The sequence below is a fragment of the Peromyscus eremicus genome, chromosome 11, assembly GCF_949786415.1.
Source record: "Peromyscus eremicus chromosome 11, PerEre_H2_v1, whole genome shotgun sequence".
Classification (NCBI taxonomy): Eukaryota; Metazoa; Chordata; class Mammalia; order Rodentia; family Cricetidae; genus Peromyscus; species Peromyscus eremicus.
In genome coordinates this window covers 49,464,007-49,484,892 of record NC_081427.1, presented here as the reverse complement: position 1 = coordinate 49,484,892, position 20,886 = coordinate 49,464,007, and the positions used below count along the sequence as shown (strand labels likewise).

Below are 20,886 nucleotides of genomic sequence, written 5' to 3'. Positions count from 1 at the left end.
CGTTCCCTGTGGGTCAGGCTTTCCCAGATCTGTGAGGCAATCACTTTGAGCTGCTGAGGCACCTCTCCAGTCCTTTGCTGACAGATTTAAGGTCCTCCTTTCCATCCATATGTGAGTGAGCATTTCCAAAAGCTCAGCCACTTTGGTAAAAGAACTTTTTTTTTTCTCCTGGCTCTATATGTTTTTATAGTATGTTATTACACAGATTATTGAGCACTGCAATTCAGCAACCAGTTGTGGAAAGGCGCTGCCAGCAAGCACTGCTGTCAGGGAAATTAATTAGTCTGGGGGAAGAGAGGGCAGTTCTTAACTATGTATTCAAGACAGAGTCCATCTTCTTGCCCAGGATTTTGCAAACATGTTGAAATGCCTATCTGTTCAGAGGTTTGAGTGCCCAGTGTCCATGCCCTCTGTAGAACTTCCCCTGCACACAGAGTTCACTGAGAGCTTAAGAAGGTAAAACCCTGATTCAGTGGGCTTTCTAGAATACAGAGAAGAAACATCTCACTTCCATCATGATGGGGGCCATCGTGTGGCTTTCATCCTCTCTACCAAATCCTTCAGACATCTGTTTGCCCCCATCCCCAGACTATAGTGAGAAGAGCCCAATTCAGCTGATCCAATTCCAGGAAGTTATCTCTAATGAGTGACCATTGGGCAACCATAATTCCAGACCTCTGGAGGTATAAAATTATCTCTCTTTCGTATCTGACTCTGAGTTGCTCATGTTGACCTGGAGACATTGACTAAACTGTGAAAAAACTTGTGCTCCACACCTATTCACATTCCACAAGGCCCAATGAGGGGACACTGTCCTGATAGTCTCCTATTGGTCTTTTGGTGGCTGGTGCTCCTTTCGGACTGCTATGTCCCTTGACCTACAAAGTATACTCTCAACAGAGATGTGTGGCACAGTGAGAGGTCACTGGTGTGTCTATGAAGATGAATAAGAGGGCTCTGCTCTCTCGCAGCCCAGTGTAGACAGGGGAGTAGACATCACAACCCACTGATACAAGTGTTAGCGGATCCAAGTGTCCACGGTTATGCCCAATGTGAGGAGCTGCTCCTGTGCCAGGGTAGGCAAAGGGGGAGCAAACAGCTGACCTTTCAGATAAGACACATCGAGCTCTGGGCACTCTCTCCAATGTCTAGATTTCAATAATTTAATTAGTAATAAAAACCACACAGGGGAGCCAGACCAGATTCCAAGTCATCTAGGCATCTCTAGAACCCAACTTTCAACCATGGGCACAGCAGTCACCAGGTCACATGTGACCCCCACACAGTAAACTCTAACTGCAGACAGATTAGGGAGAGTTTCTTGCGGATTAGACTTCTCCTCAGTACTCCCCCCCAAAAGGCTCATCTCCCTCCCCATCTGCAAATGCAAGGAGTTTGCATCACGAGAGGTCTGAGACTGGAGGATTGGATAGAAAGTCATAAGAATCTGTAGACTCAGAAACCTCAGTTAGCTCAGGGCCACAGACTACCATATCAAGACAGAATCCATGTGGGGTCTCCACCTGTCAGGGCTTATTCCTACCAAAGACTATTGGGGGGGGGGGTGAGCTGTGGTGGGAATCGGAGTATTGCATGACTAAGGTCGTCTCTGGAATTCCAACTTGGAAAAAAAAAAGCATTACTCTAAACTGAGAGGAACTGGAAACCCTAAGAAACTAAAAATTTCTCTTTAAAGCAGGAGTAGAAAATGAATCCCAATAAATACTTCAAAAGATAGATCATTTGATAAATTCATACCAACTCAACTCTGGTCCTATAATAAACAAAAACAAAGAGTCCTTTAAGATAATGATTTAAAAAGTATTGGTGCAAAGACTGCTTAATTACCTTAGGACATGCAGATCCTTGCCGAAAGTATACACAGTACGTGTGATTAGAAAATTATAAAGCCGTAAATAAGCAGCTGGTTAATTTTATACCAGGAATTTTAAATTGCACAGGCACAAAGAATCACCCAGAAACATGGGCAAACCAGACTGCCAGTGACTAGGCTTATAGAGAAAACTGGAAGATAACCTCAAGAGCCTGAAGGAACACGGGGTGAGGCTTTGGGGATTCTTTCTATTACTAGAACTCATCTATGGGCTATTTTGATGGGGTTTTCTCAGAAGCATATCTCATAGACCAAATGATTTAGTTACATACAACCTCCTTTCATCTTTCTAACGCTTAAAATGGCCAACTGACCATGGACAATCTGCTTCTAGACTAAGCTGTTAGGCCTATTCTGTGTCTGCCTCCCGCCCAGGCGCTCCTCACCTTGGCTGTCCTCCTCCTGACTCTCTCCCCATTGTGGTCCACCTCTTCCCCCTGGACTTCTTCCTACCTCTGTCCTTCCTCCTACAGCTACCTCTCCTCCCTGTACCCATCCCCAACCCACTGCTCTTCTTCATCTTCCTCCTCCCACCCTTCCCTCTACGGCCCTACTTCTCCTCCTTAGTCCCCCTTCCCATTCCTCACCTCTTCCTCTTCCTCCCAGTCTTCCTCCCATAATCCTCCTGCTCCCCCAATCACCTCTACCCCCAGCCCTCTTCCTCAACCTACTCTTCTCATCCTTCCCTTCCCTGTGTCCTCCTCTTCCTCCTCATGGTCCTCTACCACCCCTGGTCCTCTTCCCCACAGCCATCTTGGATTTGTACCACATTTTTACCTGCAGATCATGCACTATGCACACTGGGACCAAGTCACTCCACAGGCACTGTCACCTAACCTGCCTCTGAGTGCTTCAGGCATACAGCAGATCCCTTTTTTCATGTGCTTCTTGCTCCCTTCCTTCCTTCCCCAGCCACTGACTTCTACAGTGCTATACATGCAGTACAATCCAATAAAGCCTTTCACACACACACACACACACACACACACACACACACACACACAGAGAGAGAGAGAGAGAGAGAGAGAGAGAGAGAGAGAGAGAGAGAGAGAGAGAGAGAGAGAGACTTTTCACACCAGCTCTACCCCCAAGAACAGTTCACGGCCAAAGGGGGGGGGGATACCAAACTTCATGTCCTCTAATCAATCAATCGGCTCTTCACCAGCATCTGTTATGTGAAACACTGTGAGTGAGCACCCTTGTTCTGCAGATACTCTGAAAGTCCAGCCATAACGCCAATGCTTCCTCCCTTTCTGCCCTCAAAGGTGTAAGCCAGGAGCTGGAGCAGTGGTTCTCAACCACTTGATCCCTTTGGGGTGGCATATCAGATATTTACATTACAATTCATAACAGTAGCAATATTAATATTACAGTTAGGAAGAAGTAGCAGCAAAGTAATTTTATGGTGGGGGTCACCCCAAGATGAGGGACTAATCATATTAAAGGGTTCCAGCATTGAAAAGGTTGAGAACCAGTGGGCTAGAGAATGGGCTTGGCTGTTAACATTCCTGTTGCTCTTCCACAGGACCTGAGTGCAGCTCCCAAGACCCGTGTCAGGCAACTCACAACTGCCTAGAACTCCAAATTTGGAGCATCCGATGTCCTCTTCTGGTCTCCTCAGTCACCCACCTGCAAACATGGCATATACAGGAACAGACACACAAACCCATGCACACGAGGGGGGGAAATGTCTTTTAATAAGGGAAAATCAACAGGCAAAGAGAAAAAAAAAAGGAGTTCCCCAAACCAGACTTGAGCCCAAGCAGTTGCCTGGCCCCAGCCGACTCACCAAGCCAGCACTGAACACAGTAGCAGGAACTCCCACCATTGAGTCAGGGTTAAAATAAACCATTGCTCAAAATCCCACTCCAATCAAGACACCATTTTCTCAGTTCTGAAGCAACTATTTGAACCATACCAAACTTAGAGTTACCTGAAAAGTCCAAATTATTTTGACGGAGACCAGTGAGCAATACCTGAAGAGTCACTCACCCATACAACAGGGCTAAAGCAAAAGTCTGAACACCTGTGAGGCTTAAAAGTGGAATAAAATTTAACTAGCTGTTCCCTTATATAATCTCCTGGTTCATGCCCAATCCAACAAATATTTAAAAAGCAGCAGTCACTAAATGTACATCATCAGGTGTCCTTAAATATTCAAATAAGTGTCTCAAAACCATAGATGGTGGTATCTTAGCCATCTGCAACAGGCTCCATCTGATTATAGGTTTTTCAAGACACGGTGAACATCCAACTTCTCAGCAGGGCTCATACCTATCATTATGCTTCATTTGGTAAACCTGTATTCATCATTTAAAAAAATCTGTGTTTCACTTTGCTCTTAATTACTACCAAAGATCTCTAAGGGACACAGGGGAGAGGTTACAGGATCACTCATTACAGCCTGACTAAAGCAATTTTGACAGAGTCTTGCCATTACTTTTAAGAGAACAAATGCACTAATTCCACAACCCATTTGTAACTTTCTCATGAGAGAAGGACAGAGACTAGCCAGCCATACTTGGAAAACTGAGTATGGTTCCAAGCACAAAGAGGCCCCTAAACACATTTAAAGGCTTGGTCCCCTCTGGAATTAAGCTCTGGGGCAGTTATTTTAAGCATCCTCTGTGGGAACTACATCCCACTATCTAGGTTCAACTAGAGGTAAGGGCCTGGGAGAATGTAATGGCTGCTGGTGCTGGAGAGTCAGGGATACAAACTGGAATATTGGTTGTAGAAAGTCATTTCATTCACAAAGAAAATATTGGTTACTAATATCCCTTTGTCTTATTTCTAGTAACGGTAGCTGGCTTATTAACAAGGAATTCAGAAGGGCTTCCTAAAGGAACAACCTCATCCCTCCCACATGGAGCCTCTGTTGGCTTGCCTTCTTAGAAGTGACTCTAACTGTAGCAGAAAATATGTTGCTTTGTGTTAAAATTATTCCTCCCCCATATATGTTGCCAGTTCTTAAGCATTCGTAAAGATGACCCAAAGACAGAGGGAGGTCATTGCCACATCTCCAGAAGGCTCCTTAGGGCCTGTTTTCGTTGGGGTCACTATTGCTATGGTGAAACACCAAAAGCAAGTTGGGAAAGAAAGGGTTAGTTTGGCTTACACTTCCACTATGGCCCATCACTGAAGGAAGTCCGGGACAGGAACTCAAACAGGGCCCGAACCTGGAGAAGAGGCCACGAAGAATGATGCTTACTGGCTTGCTCCTCATGGCTTGCTCAGCCTGCTTTCTTATAGAACCCAGGACCACCATGGATGGCACCACCCACAATGGGCTGGGCCTTCCCCATCAATCACTAATTAAGAAAATGCATTACAGGCTTGCCTAAAGTCCAATCTTATGGAGTCATTTTCTAATAGAGGCTCCCTCCTCTCAGATGACTTTAGCAAATCAACATAAAACTATCCAGCACAGGGTCACCACCTGACTGAGAGTGGAGGTTGACTGTGTGGACTCTTGATCCCAGCTCACTTGTTCCTCATCTCAGAGCACCTGGAACACAGGGCTGTTCTCCCAGAGGGGTGCAAACGTTGAGATCTACCTGTGACACAGCCTCCTAACCCTTGAAGCCACCGAAACAGCCCCACACTGCAGCGCCCCCAAAGGAACTCACCACTCATATTAAGAACGAAAGCCAGACAGTGGAAATGCACTGCCCAGGTTCCCCACAAGCGAATTATGAAAGAGCCCACTGATAGTGTAGGCACCAAGAGCCAGCCTCTGGCTTGCATTTCAGTAAAAGGCCAAGACCAGTGTGTTCTCGCCTGTGTCCACGTTGAGGGTAGAAAAGTGCCGAGGTCCTGCAAAGTACAGAGAGGCCCTAGTTACCTAGGAGATGGAGGACACACAAATCTTTTAAACATGAGTGATCAGAAGCGATTAACTATAGGATTTAGTCCTGATGTCCTTGTGACATGGAGCCTGAGAAGAATAGCTGTAGGTAGGAAGAAGGCTAAGTCCACATTGGGTTTTTTGGGGTTGGACCTGAAGATCCTGCCACTGATCCAAGAATCTGCAGAAAAAACTCAAGAGAAAGAAGCAACTCTTCAATTCCAGGGTCTTGGAGCTATCCCCAAAGACTACCCTTTGCAGTCCCACTGAGAATAGTAACTTTTAGTATTAAGACGTATGTCTCTATGTTAAAGGTGTCTCAACAGCTGCGTCACAACACTGTCTAAGGACAGTCCTGCCTCAGACAGCTAAAACTGGCAGGCATTGGGAAGGAAGAGGCAGACCCCTCCCGTTTATTGGATATGATGAATCAATGGGAGGCTTTTCAAACCATGCTTCTCTAGGTTTAAATCAGCTTAACCTGAAGGACTCATGAATACATACACTGACTAGAATTTCTGCTACAATTGATGCACAAATCTTAAATGTACACACACACACACACACACACACACACACACACACACACAATCACAGCTAATTAGCGTAAATCATGTCACAATGTAAGGAGGGGTCAGAACATCATGCAGCACACCATAAAAACATGTTCTTAACTTATCCGTTATATCCTGATATCGTTTGTGGTGAAAGATCATATGCTCACATTCACACACCAGAAAACGAAACAACCGATTATCCAGCTTATCAAAAGAAAAACGTTACCAATCAGTTCTATAACTAATCACATGCAGATGAAACAGTGAAATTTACACACCCTCCCCACAAAAAGGAACAGAGCTAAAAAGGATTCTGGTTTCCTCATAGGTGAGGATGAAGAGCCTAACCGCCTGCCCAGCAAGGAGCCAAGGCAAAAGGCACCCATACAATGTGGACAGCACACCCAGCATTCCTGCAAACATATCCACTTGTCTCTAGACTAGTGAGCACAGCTGAGGATCCCTGCTAGCTAGAAATGCCATCAGAAGTTAAAGCGTTTAAGATTATGGCTGAAAATGTTTTTTTTTTTTTCACTACATGTAATTTTAATGAATAGCCAAGTATTAACCTCCCAAAAGACAGCCTCCCAAAGCCAACCAGAGGAGAACTGGTTTCTAGTCAACTTCCTTCATTTGTAGATAACACACTCAAGCCATTCACGGATGACCTAACCATCAGGAATGCAGCTTTTATTCTTGGTATCTAAGGAAAATTCTTCAGACTACACACTCTTCTGTCACTTCGCAGGGACCCACACCTGCTTAACAGTTCATTAACACAAGCATTCATTTTCCACAATAAGCATTCACTCACACCCGCCACCCACAGCCGCCATTGGACCATTCAGCCATCATTCATGTACCATGATGGTGAGACCTCAGGGACTGTAGTATTCCTCTATGGTCTCCTCGTACCTGCTACTCTCCCACCTCTGCCCTCCACTACCCATGTCCTCCTCATTTGAATGACACCCAGGAGGTCACTTTGCTACAGGGTAGAAAGTGAACCAGTTTCATTACACATTAAATTTCAAAGACTTTTGCCAAAACTAAATGGGTAAATACATGAGAAACCTTCCGAATAGGTCAAGTTTGGTGGTGCATATAAAAAAAATCCCAGAGCTCGAGAGGCTGAGGTAGGAGGATCACAAGTTCAAATCCGGGCCGAGAAACCCTGCCCTAAATTAATCGACCAATCAATTAGGTCAGAATGGTACTGACTGCAATTTGTACAATGTGCTATTATCATTATCCACTAGATGCCATGGGCTCTCATACAGGAATGTGAGTTGATATGATATTGTTCCCATCCTGAAGATCTCAGGATTTACAGGAGGGAAGAGAGGTCAGCTCTTGACCTATGTGGCGGAATCTGTACATAGCAGGATTGAGAACGCAATAGAAACAACGCAAATGGGGAGCTCTGCAAACTGTAAGTACTCTGAATCATCCAATACCCAGATAACACAAGAACAACCTTCAGAAAGCAGAGAACGAAGACACAGAACGTCAGAAAGGAAGCAATGAAGGGCTCTAGTTTTATGAATGACACGTGTAATTTTATTCTGTGTTCACATCTTCAACAGTCCTCGGAAATGATTGACACCCAAAGCAAAAGCTCCCAAGCACCATAAGATGTCCAATCATTGAACAAACAACAACAACAACAAAAAGGCCTGTTTGGCACAGAATGATAAGGCAGGAAAATGCACAGCGATACCACAGAGAAGGAAAACGGGAAGCGCAAACAGAGCTCTCAAACTCATCTTTAATGACTCACTGGAGTCAGCAACCAAAAAGGGCCTTCCTGCCAGAATGTTCTGCTTGACAAGGGTTGTACGAGTGTCTTGCAGCAAAGTTCCTTGTCACAGAGAAGGAGACCATGTTCTAGAGAGGATTCTTATGATCAAGCCAGAGATGTGAAAGAAAGGGAAGAATCAGATGAATGACAGGTAACCTAATTCTCAGAAAATGATGACTTGGAAGTTTTACACTCACTCCTTGAGAATTTCATACACGTATACAGTGTATTTTGATCATATTCATGCCCCATTTTCTACTTCCAACTCTCCCTGGACCCACACATGTTCTGCTTCCAGGTCCTTCAGAGTCCCCATCCCCAATATATTCCTCCTCCCAACACCACGCTTTTCTAAAAATCCCACAGAGTACGATTAGTGCTGCCCATGATATGTACGTGAGTGGGGCCATCCATGGAGCATGGCGACACACCAGTGACCCCACTCCCAAGAAAACAGACTTTGACACCCCCAGCAGCTGTCAACTGCCCGTAGCTCCTCAGGCAGGGGTGGGCCTTCCTGAGACTCTGCCTTATTCCTGCTGCAGTTTGGGGGATTTTTACTGACTGCATCCCATGTAGGTCTTGTGCATGTCACTACAGCTGCTGCAAATCCATGTCATGCCCAGAAGACAGCAGAAATAATTTAAATAGAATACAAGACAGTAAGAATTTTGCAGGTTCCAGAAGTGCAGAGCGTTACTCCGTGGACTAACACTCCATAGCCCGCTCTGCTCCCCCAGCGGAGTGACCCATCACTGGTTCCAGTCCCCTACTGGAATGACTCCCCACAGCCAGCTCACTCTGACTGTCTTACCTTCAGGCAGCTCACATATCTAAGCCAAGTTCCTCCCAACAGGACTATTTTCGATTTCAAAAGTGGTAATGTGTAAAACCGAGGTGTTAAGAACGTTTTGGTAAAAAAAAAATCAGGAGCTCCCAGAGCTGTCATTTCCGGTGACTCTCTTGTCCTCTACACACAGAATTCACGTTATAGCAAAGACCTATGCATCACAATGAATTCAAGCTCATCCTGAAAGGTCTTACAGGCACCTTTGGGACGATCTCCTTACTAGTCAATAAAGAACGGGGACAGTTTCTGAGGGCAAGTTTCTGCTGAAAAAAAAAAAAAAAACCCAAAGATTTTCCAAGAAACACAATGTTACCTTAAATGCCATTATCGGGCTATTTTTCAAACAGTAGATAAATAATTCAAGGTACTGTAATTTAGTACAACGAGAAGACAGGCTCCCGATACATAATAAGTGACTCTCATTCACCAGCATACAGTATATTTTTTTTCTTCTCTAATTTTATGAGGTGCTTCAACTTACTGGTCTGATAAGGGCCATAAGGACATGAAGGTCCATGTCTCCTTGGGTTCCTCTACCATGTAAGTGGACTCTTCTGAGGCATGCCATGTTCCTCTTCCTAAAAGTGGACCTTCTGCACTTTTTTTCTCAAGACTAGTGTCCGGGGCTGTTGAGCTCTCTGCAGAAACTCCTGTGAGGAGCCCCAGAGGTGCTTCCTAAAACCTAAAACCTGGGTGAGGGCTAGGATTATTTCAATGAAGCCAGTCCAGTTAACACTGCGCGAGTGGAAAGGCAGATTCCCTGAGTTACTGCTGTGTGTGTCTGTCTCTATGGAACCACCAGATCCACGAGAACTTGCGACATGTGACATCCAACCTTTACGCACAGAACGGCGTTCACTGCATCTGCACACCACTTCATCATTGAGTGGGAGGCCTGCTGCCATCATCGTGGGACAATTTTGGAAGTATGGCTTCTCAGAATGTAAGTCTCAATAACCGAGTGACACAAGATGGGCAACACGGATTCCAACTTGAGTTCCTGCCCTGCTACGGCTGCCGCACGGAGGCCCTCCCTGCATTGCCTAGCTAGCCCTGTGTACAGAAATGCCCGCAGTGGCAAGGGATCAGAAGGCCAAGATGTAATGGTAGTTTCCCACCAACACAGAAACACACAAAATCACCACCCAGGAAAGAATGTTACACTTGACTTCCCACCAGGTTAAAAAGGAAACTGAGTTCTAAGGCCAAAGCCCAAAGATCCACATCTGACAGAGCTAGTTAATTCATGCTCATCCACCCAAATCAAATTGGGCTCACTTGGGAGGTTGCTCTGCGCCGAAAAGTGTTAAATGACCAAGTTCCAAACGTTAGAATTAAAATTTCATTTTCCACATGACAGCCTATGAAATCAGTAAGGAAAAGGAGCCAAATGTGCCGGTGTCTCTATCTTCTTTCTGGCACGCCCACCTTCTCCCTGCAACTTCTAATATCATCACAAAGCATTTGGGCTGAAAGGTTCAGTGGAAGTAAGTACCATAATCAAAATTATATTGACTGTGTCTGAGCGGAGAATTGATGGGCGAGCAAAAGACTATGGGCCTGGGATACAAATTTCTAAGCTGTCGTAGACACGTGTCTAGTTAGGAATATAACTCATTAAATAAGCAGGAAAACTCCGCAGTGAGAGAAGCTACAGAAATCCCCAGGGGACTTCAGGCAGGTTCTGCACCCTTCCATCACCAGGAGGCAACACTGTGTAGAGGATGCTGACCGTAGTCCTGAGCCTACATTTTTGCTACATTTAAATGATTTCTCCTGACCCTGGAGACATGTCACTACTGTGCAGTCCTTCCCAGGAATTCTGAGACAGGTGAAGGAGCACAAATATGGGAAGACAAACAAGTGTCCAGAGCTACAGGAACAGCGGCCCCTGCCCCTTGCTTAATCTTGTGTTTCATACTACGCTTTAGCCTATAGTAACTAAGATGAGCATACTGTGTCACGGAGAAGCAATGGGGCACACAGAAGACTGCAGAAACCTTTGAAGCCAATGATGCAAAGCTGTGCAGGTGTCAGCCTGAACCAGTACAAGGGCAGGAGCCCAGTCACTAGGGAAGAGAAGAGCACAGCCAGCCGATTCAGCCGTCTTCACATAGAGCCAAGGGCTCCTGGGTTACTGTAAGCTCCAATGTGTATACTGTCTCAAAGGGAGGGGGGCGGGAATTTTTGTTGGATAACTTTGCACAGATGAGTTCTTGAATTTTCTCAAGTTCCACTGAATGTCCAGATTTCCCCTCTGGGAAGTTGGGGTGGCTTCTGGACTACAGTTCTCACCTCTTCACCCCAATACTTATATGAACTGGATTTGACTTCCAAAGCATCACCCGACCTCCATCTTACTCCCTTCTCAGTTCACGAACCTTCAGTTGGAAAATCAGATGAAGTTCGAGTCATCTTTCCTGCCTCACCACACAGCTGACATCACCCCTCTGTCTAACAACCTCGTTATTTACATATTCATAGAGTCTTTAAGGATACTAATTGATAACTGATCACTATGAACAGGTTCCACGTGGAAAAGAGAGTCAGCGTCTTCACAGAAGGGCTAATGAATCATGCACCATAAAGTTTGCTGGTACTCTCTCATAAAAATGTTCCACCCATGAAATTAATGGTGATATGTGTTACATATCTACCTACACGGAAAGAAAAGAGCCTTCCAGACTACCATCAAGATGTCCTAACAGCACAGTCCACCCAGGGAGCAACTTTGGATCTCTGCTTATCCCTTTCTATGATAGCGATGACACCAACATTCTTCATAAACCAGCCGTCCCCATCCTCAGGAATAGAGCAAACATCCTCTGGAATGCTTAATAGATGCCATACATCATGCTGGAGATGAATACGCGGCATCACATTCTTTCAGTGACCCTCTGCAAGAGGTAAATGGACTCGGTATTAATAAACCTAGATGAAGTTGTCTTTTCTAAGTGACTGGACTAGGATGGGACCATGACTTCAGAGCAGGGAAACACTAGCTGTTTGCTCTAAAGGGATGAAAGAAGTGAGCACAAGCCCTTTCCAGACAAAGCCACAGAATCCATGAGCATGATGAGAAGTGACAGGGCTGTCTTTTATCTGAAAACACAATCTTCTTTTCTGAGAACATACTGTCACCTCTGCTCAGCTCTCTCCTAGTCCGGGCCACATAACTATGGACCCTTCCTATTATCTCTCCAGTTTTTCATATCTGTACCCCACTTCCATACCCTCCCTCAGAAGGCCAAACTAAATAACAAGAACAAATGGATCAAAACAAAACCCATTGAACTCACACACTGTGCCCACTAAATTTGAGTCATCAAATAGATTCTCCCCTGCTCAAAAATATTAGCAAGGTGTAAATATTTGCCGTGTCCTGGAATACCAGATGTGGCAAAGGAAAACTCCACTCCAATAGGAAAATCCACTCCAACAAGCCAGACTCTGGTAGTATATGCTGGGGAATGTCTTTCTGTATGCTGTGAATATATGTTGTTCCCATTGGTTAATAAATAAGCTGCTTTGGCCTATGGCAAGGCAGCTTACAGGCAGGAGGGAAATTCAAGGAGAGAGACAGGAAAGAGAAAGGATGTAATCTGGAGAGACGCCATTTGCCATCCAAGAAGCAACATGCCAACTGACCAGTAAAGCCATGGAACACAGGGCAAAACATAGATTAATAGAAATGGGTTAATTTGAGTCTTTGCCCTGGAGGAAATGGGAATGGGGAATGGGCTGGAGGGAAGGGAAGGGGGACCGGAGGGGGGAGAACAAGGGAATCCGTGGCTGATATGTAGAATTAAATTATATTGTAAAATAAAATAAAATTTTAAAAAAAGATATGAGCTAGCTAGCAAGAGGCCAGCCATAGACTACACAGTTTGTAAATAATATTAAGCCTCTAAGTGATTATTTTATAAGTGGCTGCGGGACCCCAGGGCCGGGTGGGACCGGAGAAACCTTCTGGCTACAAGTATATGTTGGCATGCTAGCACCATGATTCCTGCCCACAGGGATACAATCTCGGAGCACCCTCCCCCAGGTTATCCTCCAGTAAATCTGTCTCTACACTTACTATGGAAATGAGCACTTGTAAGGTAAGAACCTCCTCTGAAACTATTCTTCTCAAAACCCTCTAAGACATAATACAGAGAACAGCCACATGATGTTCTCTGGAATCGATCTACATTCTTTGCTGGCCATCTTTCATGTGTATTTGCCTGGAGTCCCTGAACTACCTCCTCCTTCCCCTTCTCCCCATTTCATCCACACACTAATCATTACCAGGCCACTTTCTCACATTATCACTTCCAACTCAGGACCATGTACACAGGCTGGACCTTCAGTTCTCAACACACGGGCTTTGAGATGCCTGACTTCCTGCAAATACAAATCTCAACAGGCCACACTTCCTTGCTTCAAATCTTCCAATGGCCCCCAGTGCCCTTATAGCATGAGGTCCACGGGGCTACGACTCCTCAGCTGTGTCTCAGCTCTCAATCACCTGCTTCATGCTCTCCTTTCCTCCATGCCAAGCAGGAGGCCCCCAGTCCCTGTAGGAGCTGTCTAACTTGGCTGCCGTCGATGACCTGCCTCACTCTGGCTCATTCCGTTCTTCTCCTCCATCTAACTTCTGCTCGTCTTTCAGGTTTCAGCTCATGGATTCATGCAATTTGGTCACATACTCCCTCAGAGCCTGCTGCCTCAGATGTCACCTCTGTCACTGGTTAATAAATAACCACCGTGTGTTTATGCCTCGCTCCCTCAGTGCATGAGAAGCTCCATGATGTCAAACTCCGTGATGTCTGCCCGGGACGACGCCTCAGGGCGGGATTACGTATACATTCGTAGGCTGACTGCTGTTTTAATCTCATGGCTCGCACCGAGGAATCGAGTCAAAAAGTAGACTAAATAATAAATATGCCAAGATTCATGCACTTCTCTTTTCAAATTATGTAGCTTCTGTGGTTAATAAAATATAAAGTCTATGAAAAAGCATGTCTGAATTCATGGTTTCTTTTTGCTATCCATTCTCATAACCAATACAAATCTGAAGCCCAATTCAGATTATATTACTGTCATGTGGGGAACCCCAAAACACAATCATCTCCCAAATGATGTTAAAAGCAGTCCTCCCATTTAGACACCATTTAATTGAACATATTAGAGACACTCCCCAATACTGCCTATAGTTAATAAGGGACACTTTCCCAACTTTTGTCAATAAAACAAGTCCCTTGGTACAGCAGAATATGACCAGCTGACACACAGTAAATTGGCAAGTCCTTCAACTACACAGCCCCTTCTAGCCATTCGGGGTGGCTCTGGACGCTTCAAATTCTAATACACAGACTGAAAAAATACAAAGTCCTGATACCTAATACCTCTCTCCTGTAAGCCACAAGGTGTTTGTTTGCTTGCTTGTTTATTTTAATGAGTAAGGAGGAGCCACAAGGTTGATGCATCTGAATTCACAACAGACAAAATGAATAGACATATGGTCAGTCACCCGTCAATCAAACAGACCACTAGTTTCAGAGAAGTCATTCAACAAATGTTTAATAAGTTCCCGATCATTTATTAGAGGCAGGTGCTAGGCATCCTGGGTAAAATTCCTGCGCTCAGTGAGTTTGCCATCAACAGCTACCAAATGATACCTTTTTGGGACCATAAGGTACTTTGGGAAAAATACAAGGTAGAATGCCTTAGAGTCATGGGGTCCTCCAACCCCCCAACTGCCTCAACTAAGGCCCCCAGGGCCTTGTACCTGGGTAAGCACTCTACCAGTGAGCTAAATCCCAACCCCTTTTGTCTTTTTTTTTTTTTTTTTGAGTTCTTAACCTTCCTAATGCTATGACCCTTTGATACAGTTCCTCATGTTGTGGTGACCCCCAATCATAAAATTATTTTCATTGCTACTTCATAACTGTAATCTTTCTACTATTATGAATCATAATGTAAATATGTGATACGCAGATGGTCTTAGGCAACCCCTGTGAAAGGATTGTTTGACACCCCCAAGGGGTCATGACCTACAGGTTGAAAACCACTGCCTTAGAGGCAAATTGCTTAAATGGGGGGGAGGGTGGGCGGCGGTGGGGCGGTCAGTCCTCCAACCTAGATTGTCGATCAGAAATGCAGTGTGTAACCCATCAACATACAGAACCCCACATCCACAGGTCTGCAGCCAGGACATAAGGCAGATGCCACATTGGTTTGTGTGTTTTTTGTTTTTAACAAAACTAAGTCACCCATCTGCTCTGACTCTCATGTGTTTAATATTAAGTATAAAAATAGTTGTGTTTGTAGCTCAGTGGTAAGTGCTTGCCCAGTGCATGTAAGACTGTAGATTTTATCCCAACAGCACAGTATAATAAAAGCAAATTAAAATTTTAGAAATCTATCAATGCCAACATTCAACTAGTTTTTAAGACACCAAAGCAGGCAGGTCTGACTGAAGCATCTGAGACTTGGCACATGTACACATGTATTAGTAGTGAGCTAGACCATGAGACACTGTGACCCTTACTAGAGATATTCAAAACAGCTTTAACAAGGTTGTCAAAAAAAAAAAATCAGCACTGTAGGAACATGCTAGAAACCAGAATTTCCTTGCACTTTAAAAACAAATACAATGAGTTAGTATTTTTAAAAATTCTTTGGGGGGAAAAAATGAATCTCCCAAGCTACACAGCAGTTTTTAAATTGAAATGAATGCCTTTCCATTCTAGGAATTGCTCTTAAGCCTGTTAACGTTTTTTCTAGCCTGGGCCTTGCTACAGTATAGCTAACACTACCAGCCCCAGGTGCTTGTCACAACTGCAGCCTGAAATAAACAGAAAGAATCCCCCACACACACTTGTAAAGGGGGAACAAGCTCAGAGCTGGAGAAACCGCTCAGCAATCAAGAGCAAGTTCTGCTCTTGCAGAGGGTCAGAGGTCACTTCCTAGCTCATGGGGGTGGGGGCTTAACAACTGCTTGTAACTCCAACTTTAGCACTTGCACCCATGTGCACACACAGCATGCACATCGTTTTAAAATAATAAATCTGTTTAAAACGGGAATAAAAACCTTGGATTCTCTCAAAGTAGATAGTACATAAATTATGCATTAACGAAATAACAAGTCAGCCCAACTTTGAAGTTCGATTTCGCAAAATTTTATAGGCAATAAACTCAAAAGTCAATGCTCACTGATATTTACTTGGCGCTAAATATCAGCTACTCTGCAGAGATTAAATCAGATGATGCCTATGGGTGTGTATAAAATGTCTAGAGTGCTATTGCTATTGCTTCCATTTAAGAGGTGAGAAAACTGAGGCTGACAGAGTCCAATGGTCCATAAGCCCATGCTTCCTCAAGCTGACAGAACCAGAAGTCAAACACAGATGTGCCCAGGAAATGGGGGAAAGGGGGTACTTTTAGTCTGCCATTCCTGAATGTTCTAGAAGAGTAATTTAAAATGTGTGCTTTTCCTAAGGAAAGACCAAAGAGTTTTTGTTAATTTCCCAAAGTCATAATTCTACAAAAGGCCCAATTCCACAGCCCCACCCAGTGTACCACATCAGCACCAGTGTGTATATATGAGCCTTCACGCCCCTCCTCAAGTTTTATTACTTCTCTGCTGCTGACATAGGGGAGCCACTTCCAAAGCCACTTTCGTTTTGTTTCAAAATTGTCAGGGCAAATCAAGATTTCACTCCACCATCCCCTGGTAGGCTAAGGCATGCCACGAATGGCCACGAACTGGCACAGCACTGTCTGTGAACTTTCACAAACAGTGACCAAAATCGTTGGGCCATTCTACTCGGAAGCACAAAATATGTTTCACTCAACCAATCTTCACCGCCTTGCCAGGGAAATAAGATCCCGTTATATCCACCTCGGAGAAAGAAAACCACTGTCACTCTGAGTGGAGACGATGAATCAACTATACAATCAGGATAAAAAATGAGACCTTACCCGCCCCCAACCCCCACATCTTCAAGACCCTGTGCATACCACATTAGCTAAACAGGATCATTTATAGCCAGTTACCCAGAGGCAACACGCTACATCAAAGAGAGATGTACCCATCTGCACTGTTCTCTGGCAGCATCTAGGGTGGGTGTGTCACTCAACCAACTCCTGGCATGACTAAACTCAGTCTGGAATTTAGAGCTATCCAAAATTCCAGGTCAGAAACAGCATTCTTGTCAGAGTGAACTTTACCTTGAAAGTCTCCACTTTTGACTACAGAACTGAGCTTCTAAGGAATGAAATGCACTCAGACCTCACAATTGAGACGAAAAAGAGTTCTAGAAAGCAGATCTCCAGACACCTGTCTGTGATCCCTGCAATCCCACAGGCATCCAGGAATGGGTCACGGTTACCACCAGAGCCTTGGCCAACCACCAGCCAAGGTTCCTTCCATCTTTGCCAGGCTGGGACTTGCCTCTGCTAGCTGTGGCCAGATCTGGCCCCTGCTTCCAAGCCTGGCACCCAGGGGGCTAGTACCAGGACCCTGGGCTCTGTTTACTTCTAGGGACAAAGGCAATTGTTTCCTAGCGCTAACCCCAGCAGAGATGGGAAAATACCAGTCTGGCACTGCAGGATTAATTTCACAAGGAGACTATGCTAGGGTTATGTTTTATTTATGGCCTTGTCTGATCAAGACGATTTCTCCCACAAGAAACATCCAAAGCAAACAATCTTAAAGGTGTGGAGAATCTTCCTTCCCTGTCTTCCAAAGCAGGAAGGAAGAGAGAAAAGCAAGCCAGATATAGCAACCTAGGGGATCACGAAACTCAGTGTGTCAGGAAGCGAACCACAAGTTTTGGATGCACAGCCTTCCAGGAAATGAGGCTGGACAAAGTCCTCTGAAGAAGGCAAGATGCATTCTACACAGTATCCTACAGCGCTCCTCTGGACACTGAGTCCGAATGGGAGCAGTAGGCACTCATGTCTGCGCGACGACAGGCTTAGCGTGGGGAATCTTCCTCTGCCCGACGATGGAAGGTGAAGTGATCACCAAAACCATCCACGGGCGGCCTCAGGGAACCCTCCAGTCCGACATCCCAATAGTGCAATTCCACAGCCGCCACTCCCACCCGCGTCCTACGTTCCAGGTCTCCTGCTCCACCCAAGACTTCAGGAGTTAGCATTCCCACTTCTAGAAATCGGATCTGAGTTGTGGGGACGAGCCAAGCTTTCAGATCACATCCTGACGCTGACAACCCAAGCAGATACAGATAGGAAGGGACTGGCTCTGTGACATTTCCAAAGCACACCGTCGGGTAGCCCATGTAGAAAAGCGCTCGGGGTCAACCACAAGAAGTCAAGGACCCAAAGAGTCTCCTGACCGTGACTATTCCAGGCTGGTGAGAGAACGCCTTTAGTTCCCCTCCCCTCTCCAAAACACCGGGACTGAGGTGTCCCTGCAACTGGGACCTGGAGGGTTCGGGATGGGATAGGCGGTGCCCACCTCCTCGTCCTGCTCCTCCTGGGATGCGCTGCTGACCCGGGGTACCGGCAGTACCGCTCCTCCGGGAGGCGGCAGCGGCAAGGCAGGAACTCCACGCTCCAGCGCCACGCGCGCGGGAGCCCACGCGGCGGGCAGCCGGGTTCCCAGGGCGCCGCCCGGCGGCCGCGGCGGCTGAGACCTGCAGGAGAAGCGGCCGGGCTCCCCTTCCTCCGACAGAGTTTCCGAGCCGGAGGACGACTCCGCCGAGGAAGCTCCCTCCGAGGACACGGCTGCTGCCGGAGGGACGAGAGTCCGGGCGCCTTGGCTGCTGCAGCCGCGGGGCACCGGCTCGGGCGCCTCGGAAACTTTCTCCCCCATGTCCCTCTCCGGCCCGAAGTGCCACCCGATGGGTGGCGGGGCGCTCGGCGCCTCCCGGGGAAGCCCGGGCTGCTGGGCTGCGTCTGGATCACGCTGCGGCTCCCGGGCTGCGGGGAGCGCCGCCGGCGACTACATGACCGCAGCCGGGCCGCAGGAGCGCGTCGCCAAGTTCACGGCCGCCGTGTCTCGGCTGCTGACAGGGACTCGCGCGCGCAGGGCCATGCCCGCCGCGATCCGCGCTCTGCGCTGCGCCCGAGCCGCCGGGACTGCGGCTTCTCTGGCTAAACCTGCCTCCGGGACGGAGCGGAGGAGACGGGCAGCCCGCGGAGCCAATGGCAGCGCAGGCGCGCCGGTGGGCGGAGGCTACGGAGCCGCTGGCCGCGCGGGCGTCAGGTAGGGGAGGTGGGGCCAGGCGCGGGGCCACCCGATCCCTCGGGGAGCTGTGGGTGCGCGGGGCAGCCCCACAGCGCGGGACTCGGTGGGGCGGGCGCGGAGCACGCAGGCTCAGCCCGGGCTAGGACTCCGAAGTGGCCGAGGGAGTGGCCGTCCGTCCTTGGGACGCGGGAGGGAGATGGCCGAGTGAGGTCAAACCTTGGAGAACCGGACTTGGGTCTCCTAAAAGTGAAATCGGGGGAAACTGAGCCGGAGGAGGCTTCGCGAAGAAACAGAAGCGCACGGCCACTCACGCGCGCGCTCACGCTCCCACCAGTGTGCAGAGTGAAGTCGGTGATGGAGCGAGGGCATCCGAACGGAGCTGATCTCCAACCCGCTTTCTGGTTAAACTTCTTGGGACGTCAGTTTCCTGGATTGTAAAGGGAAACATTAACGACGGTGTTGTCTGGCAATAAGATAAGGCTAGAGCAAAATAGTCAGCCGAGTGCTTGGCTTGAACACAAGCCAAGGTCTCCAAAGATGATTTTATGTATTTCTGCTGAGAAACTAAAGTTAAGTCAAAGACACGCGCCTGTAGCAAAGGAAGAAAACAGCTGATGCCTTGTGTTTAGGACCAAGCTTGTTAAGAACGGCCCTAGCAGCTGTCTCCTGTTCTGCTGTTGGGTAAAGACACATTCCTTCTGACCGGCTTTCTCTAGCCGTAGATAGCAAAACCGCAGCACGCTGGACCTGGCTTCATTTTCCTCCCTTCTAAGAACAAGGAGATCTTCCACCAAAGGCACCAACACAATCACCTTAACCTTTGTGGTGTCTTGAATCCCTGGGAAGCCAGTGCGGAGTTAGGCAGTGAGAAATAAATGATTTCTCTTGCCTTCAGCTCCAGAGCCGTCTGAGCTCCACACTGTGACCCGGGGTATAAATTCAGCCAGCTTCCATTCTGTAGACGTTGATTGAGATGTGTGCCAGTTGGTTGCAGGGGATACAAAGATGAATACGGCAGGTCCCCTGCCCTTGAGGAGCTTGTGGTCGGGGGAGAGATTGATACTGCATAATATCGCCCCATTATTCATGTTTAAAAGCTCTGGTAAGTGCTATACTGTGTGCCGTGGGAGAAGAGGGGGGCGAATTACAGCGAAGCCATTGCAGATCTTCAAGCCCAGGAGTCCTCCAGAATTTTACATTTCTGTCACAATAGGTTTGCCAAGGGTCCTTAAGAAAAGGACTGGAGTTGAAAGCCCGTTGGCTCATGAGCCCTTTTATGCTACCCAAGTATTTACAAGTGATAATGGGGGGGGGGGAGTGTGTGTGTGTGTGTGTGTGTGTGTGTGTGTGTGTGTGTAGGGGGGGTACCTATCTAGTCTGGACAGGCGGCTTTGTCCTGAACACTTTTCGTACTGCCTCTAAAGGGAAAAGCAGTAGGATGTGACCCTCTGGCTGCAGACAGCTGTCAGAGTTGCATTGTGACACTTGAGAATGATCCAAGGGGATGGGAAAACCTGCTGAGGTAAAAGGACATTCAAGAGACTTAGCTAAGTGGTGATGGAGAGGCTGAAGAGCGCACAGTGGGGCGGTCTGAATCCACCCCCTGGGCCTCACAATGACTTCCCTTCTTAGAGTCCTGGCCTTTATCTGAGCCCCTATGTGGTTGATTCAGCACAAGGGACTGAAATAAAGATTTAAGCAAGCCATTCACATCAAAGAGGAGGGATTGCCTCTGG

The 20,886-nt window shown here is 46.9% G+C and overlaps 1 protein-coding gene across 1 annotated transcript in view; it reads right to left on the bottom strand.

Moving 5' to 3' along the window:
• Positions 1-18,775, bottom strand: part of LOC131921550 (microtubule-associated serine/threonine-protein kinase 4-like) — a 199,347-nt gene extending 180,572 nt beyond the window's left edge. The window contains exon 1 of the mRNA XM_059276292.1: positions 18,419-18,775. Within this exon, the coding sequence (XP_059132275.1) occupies positions 18,419-18,775 (357 nt within the window). The remainder of the gene's footprint in view (positions 1-18,418) is intronic.
• Positions 18,776-20,886: the final 2,111 nt, after the last annotated feature.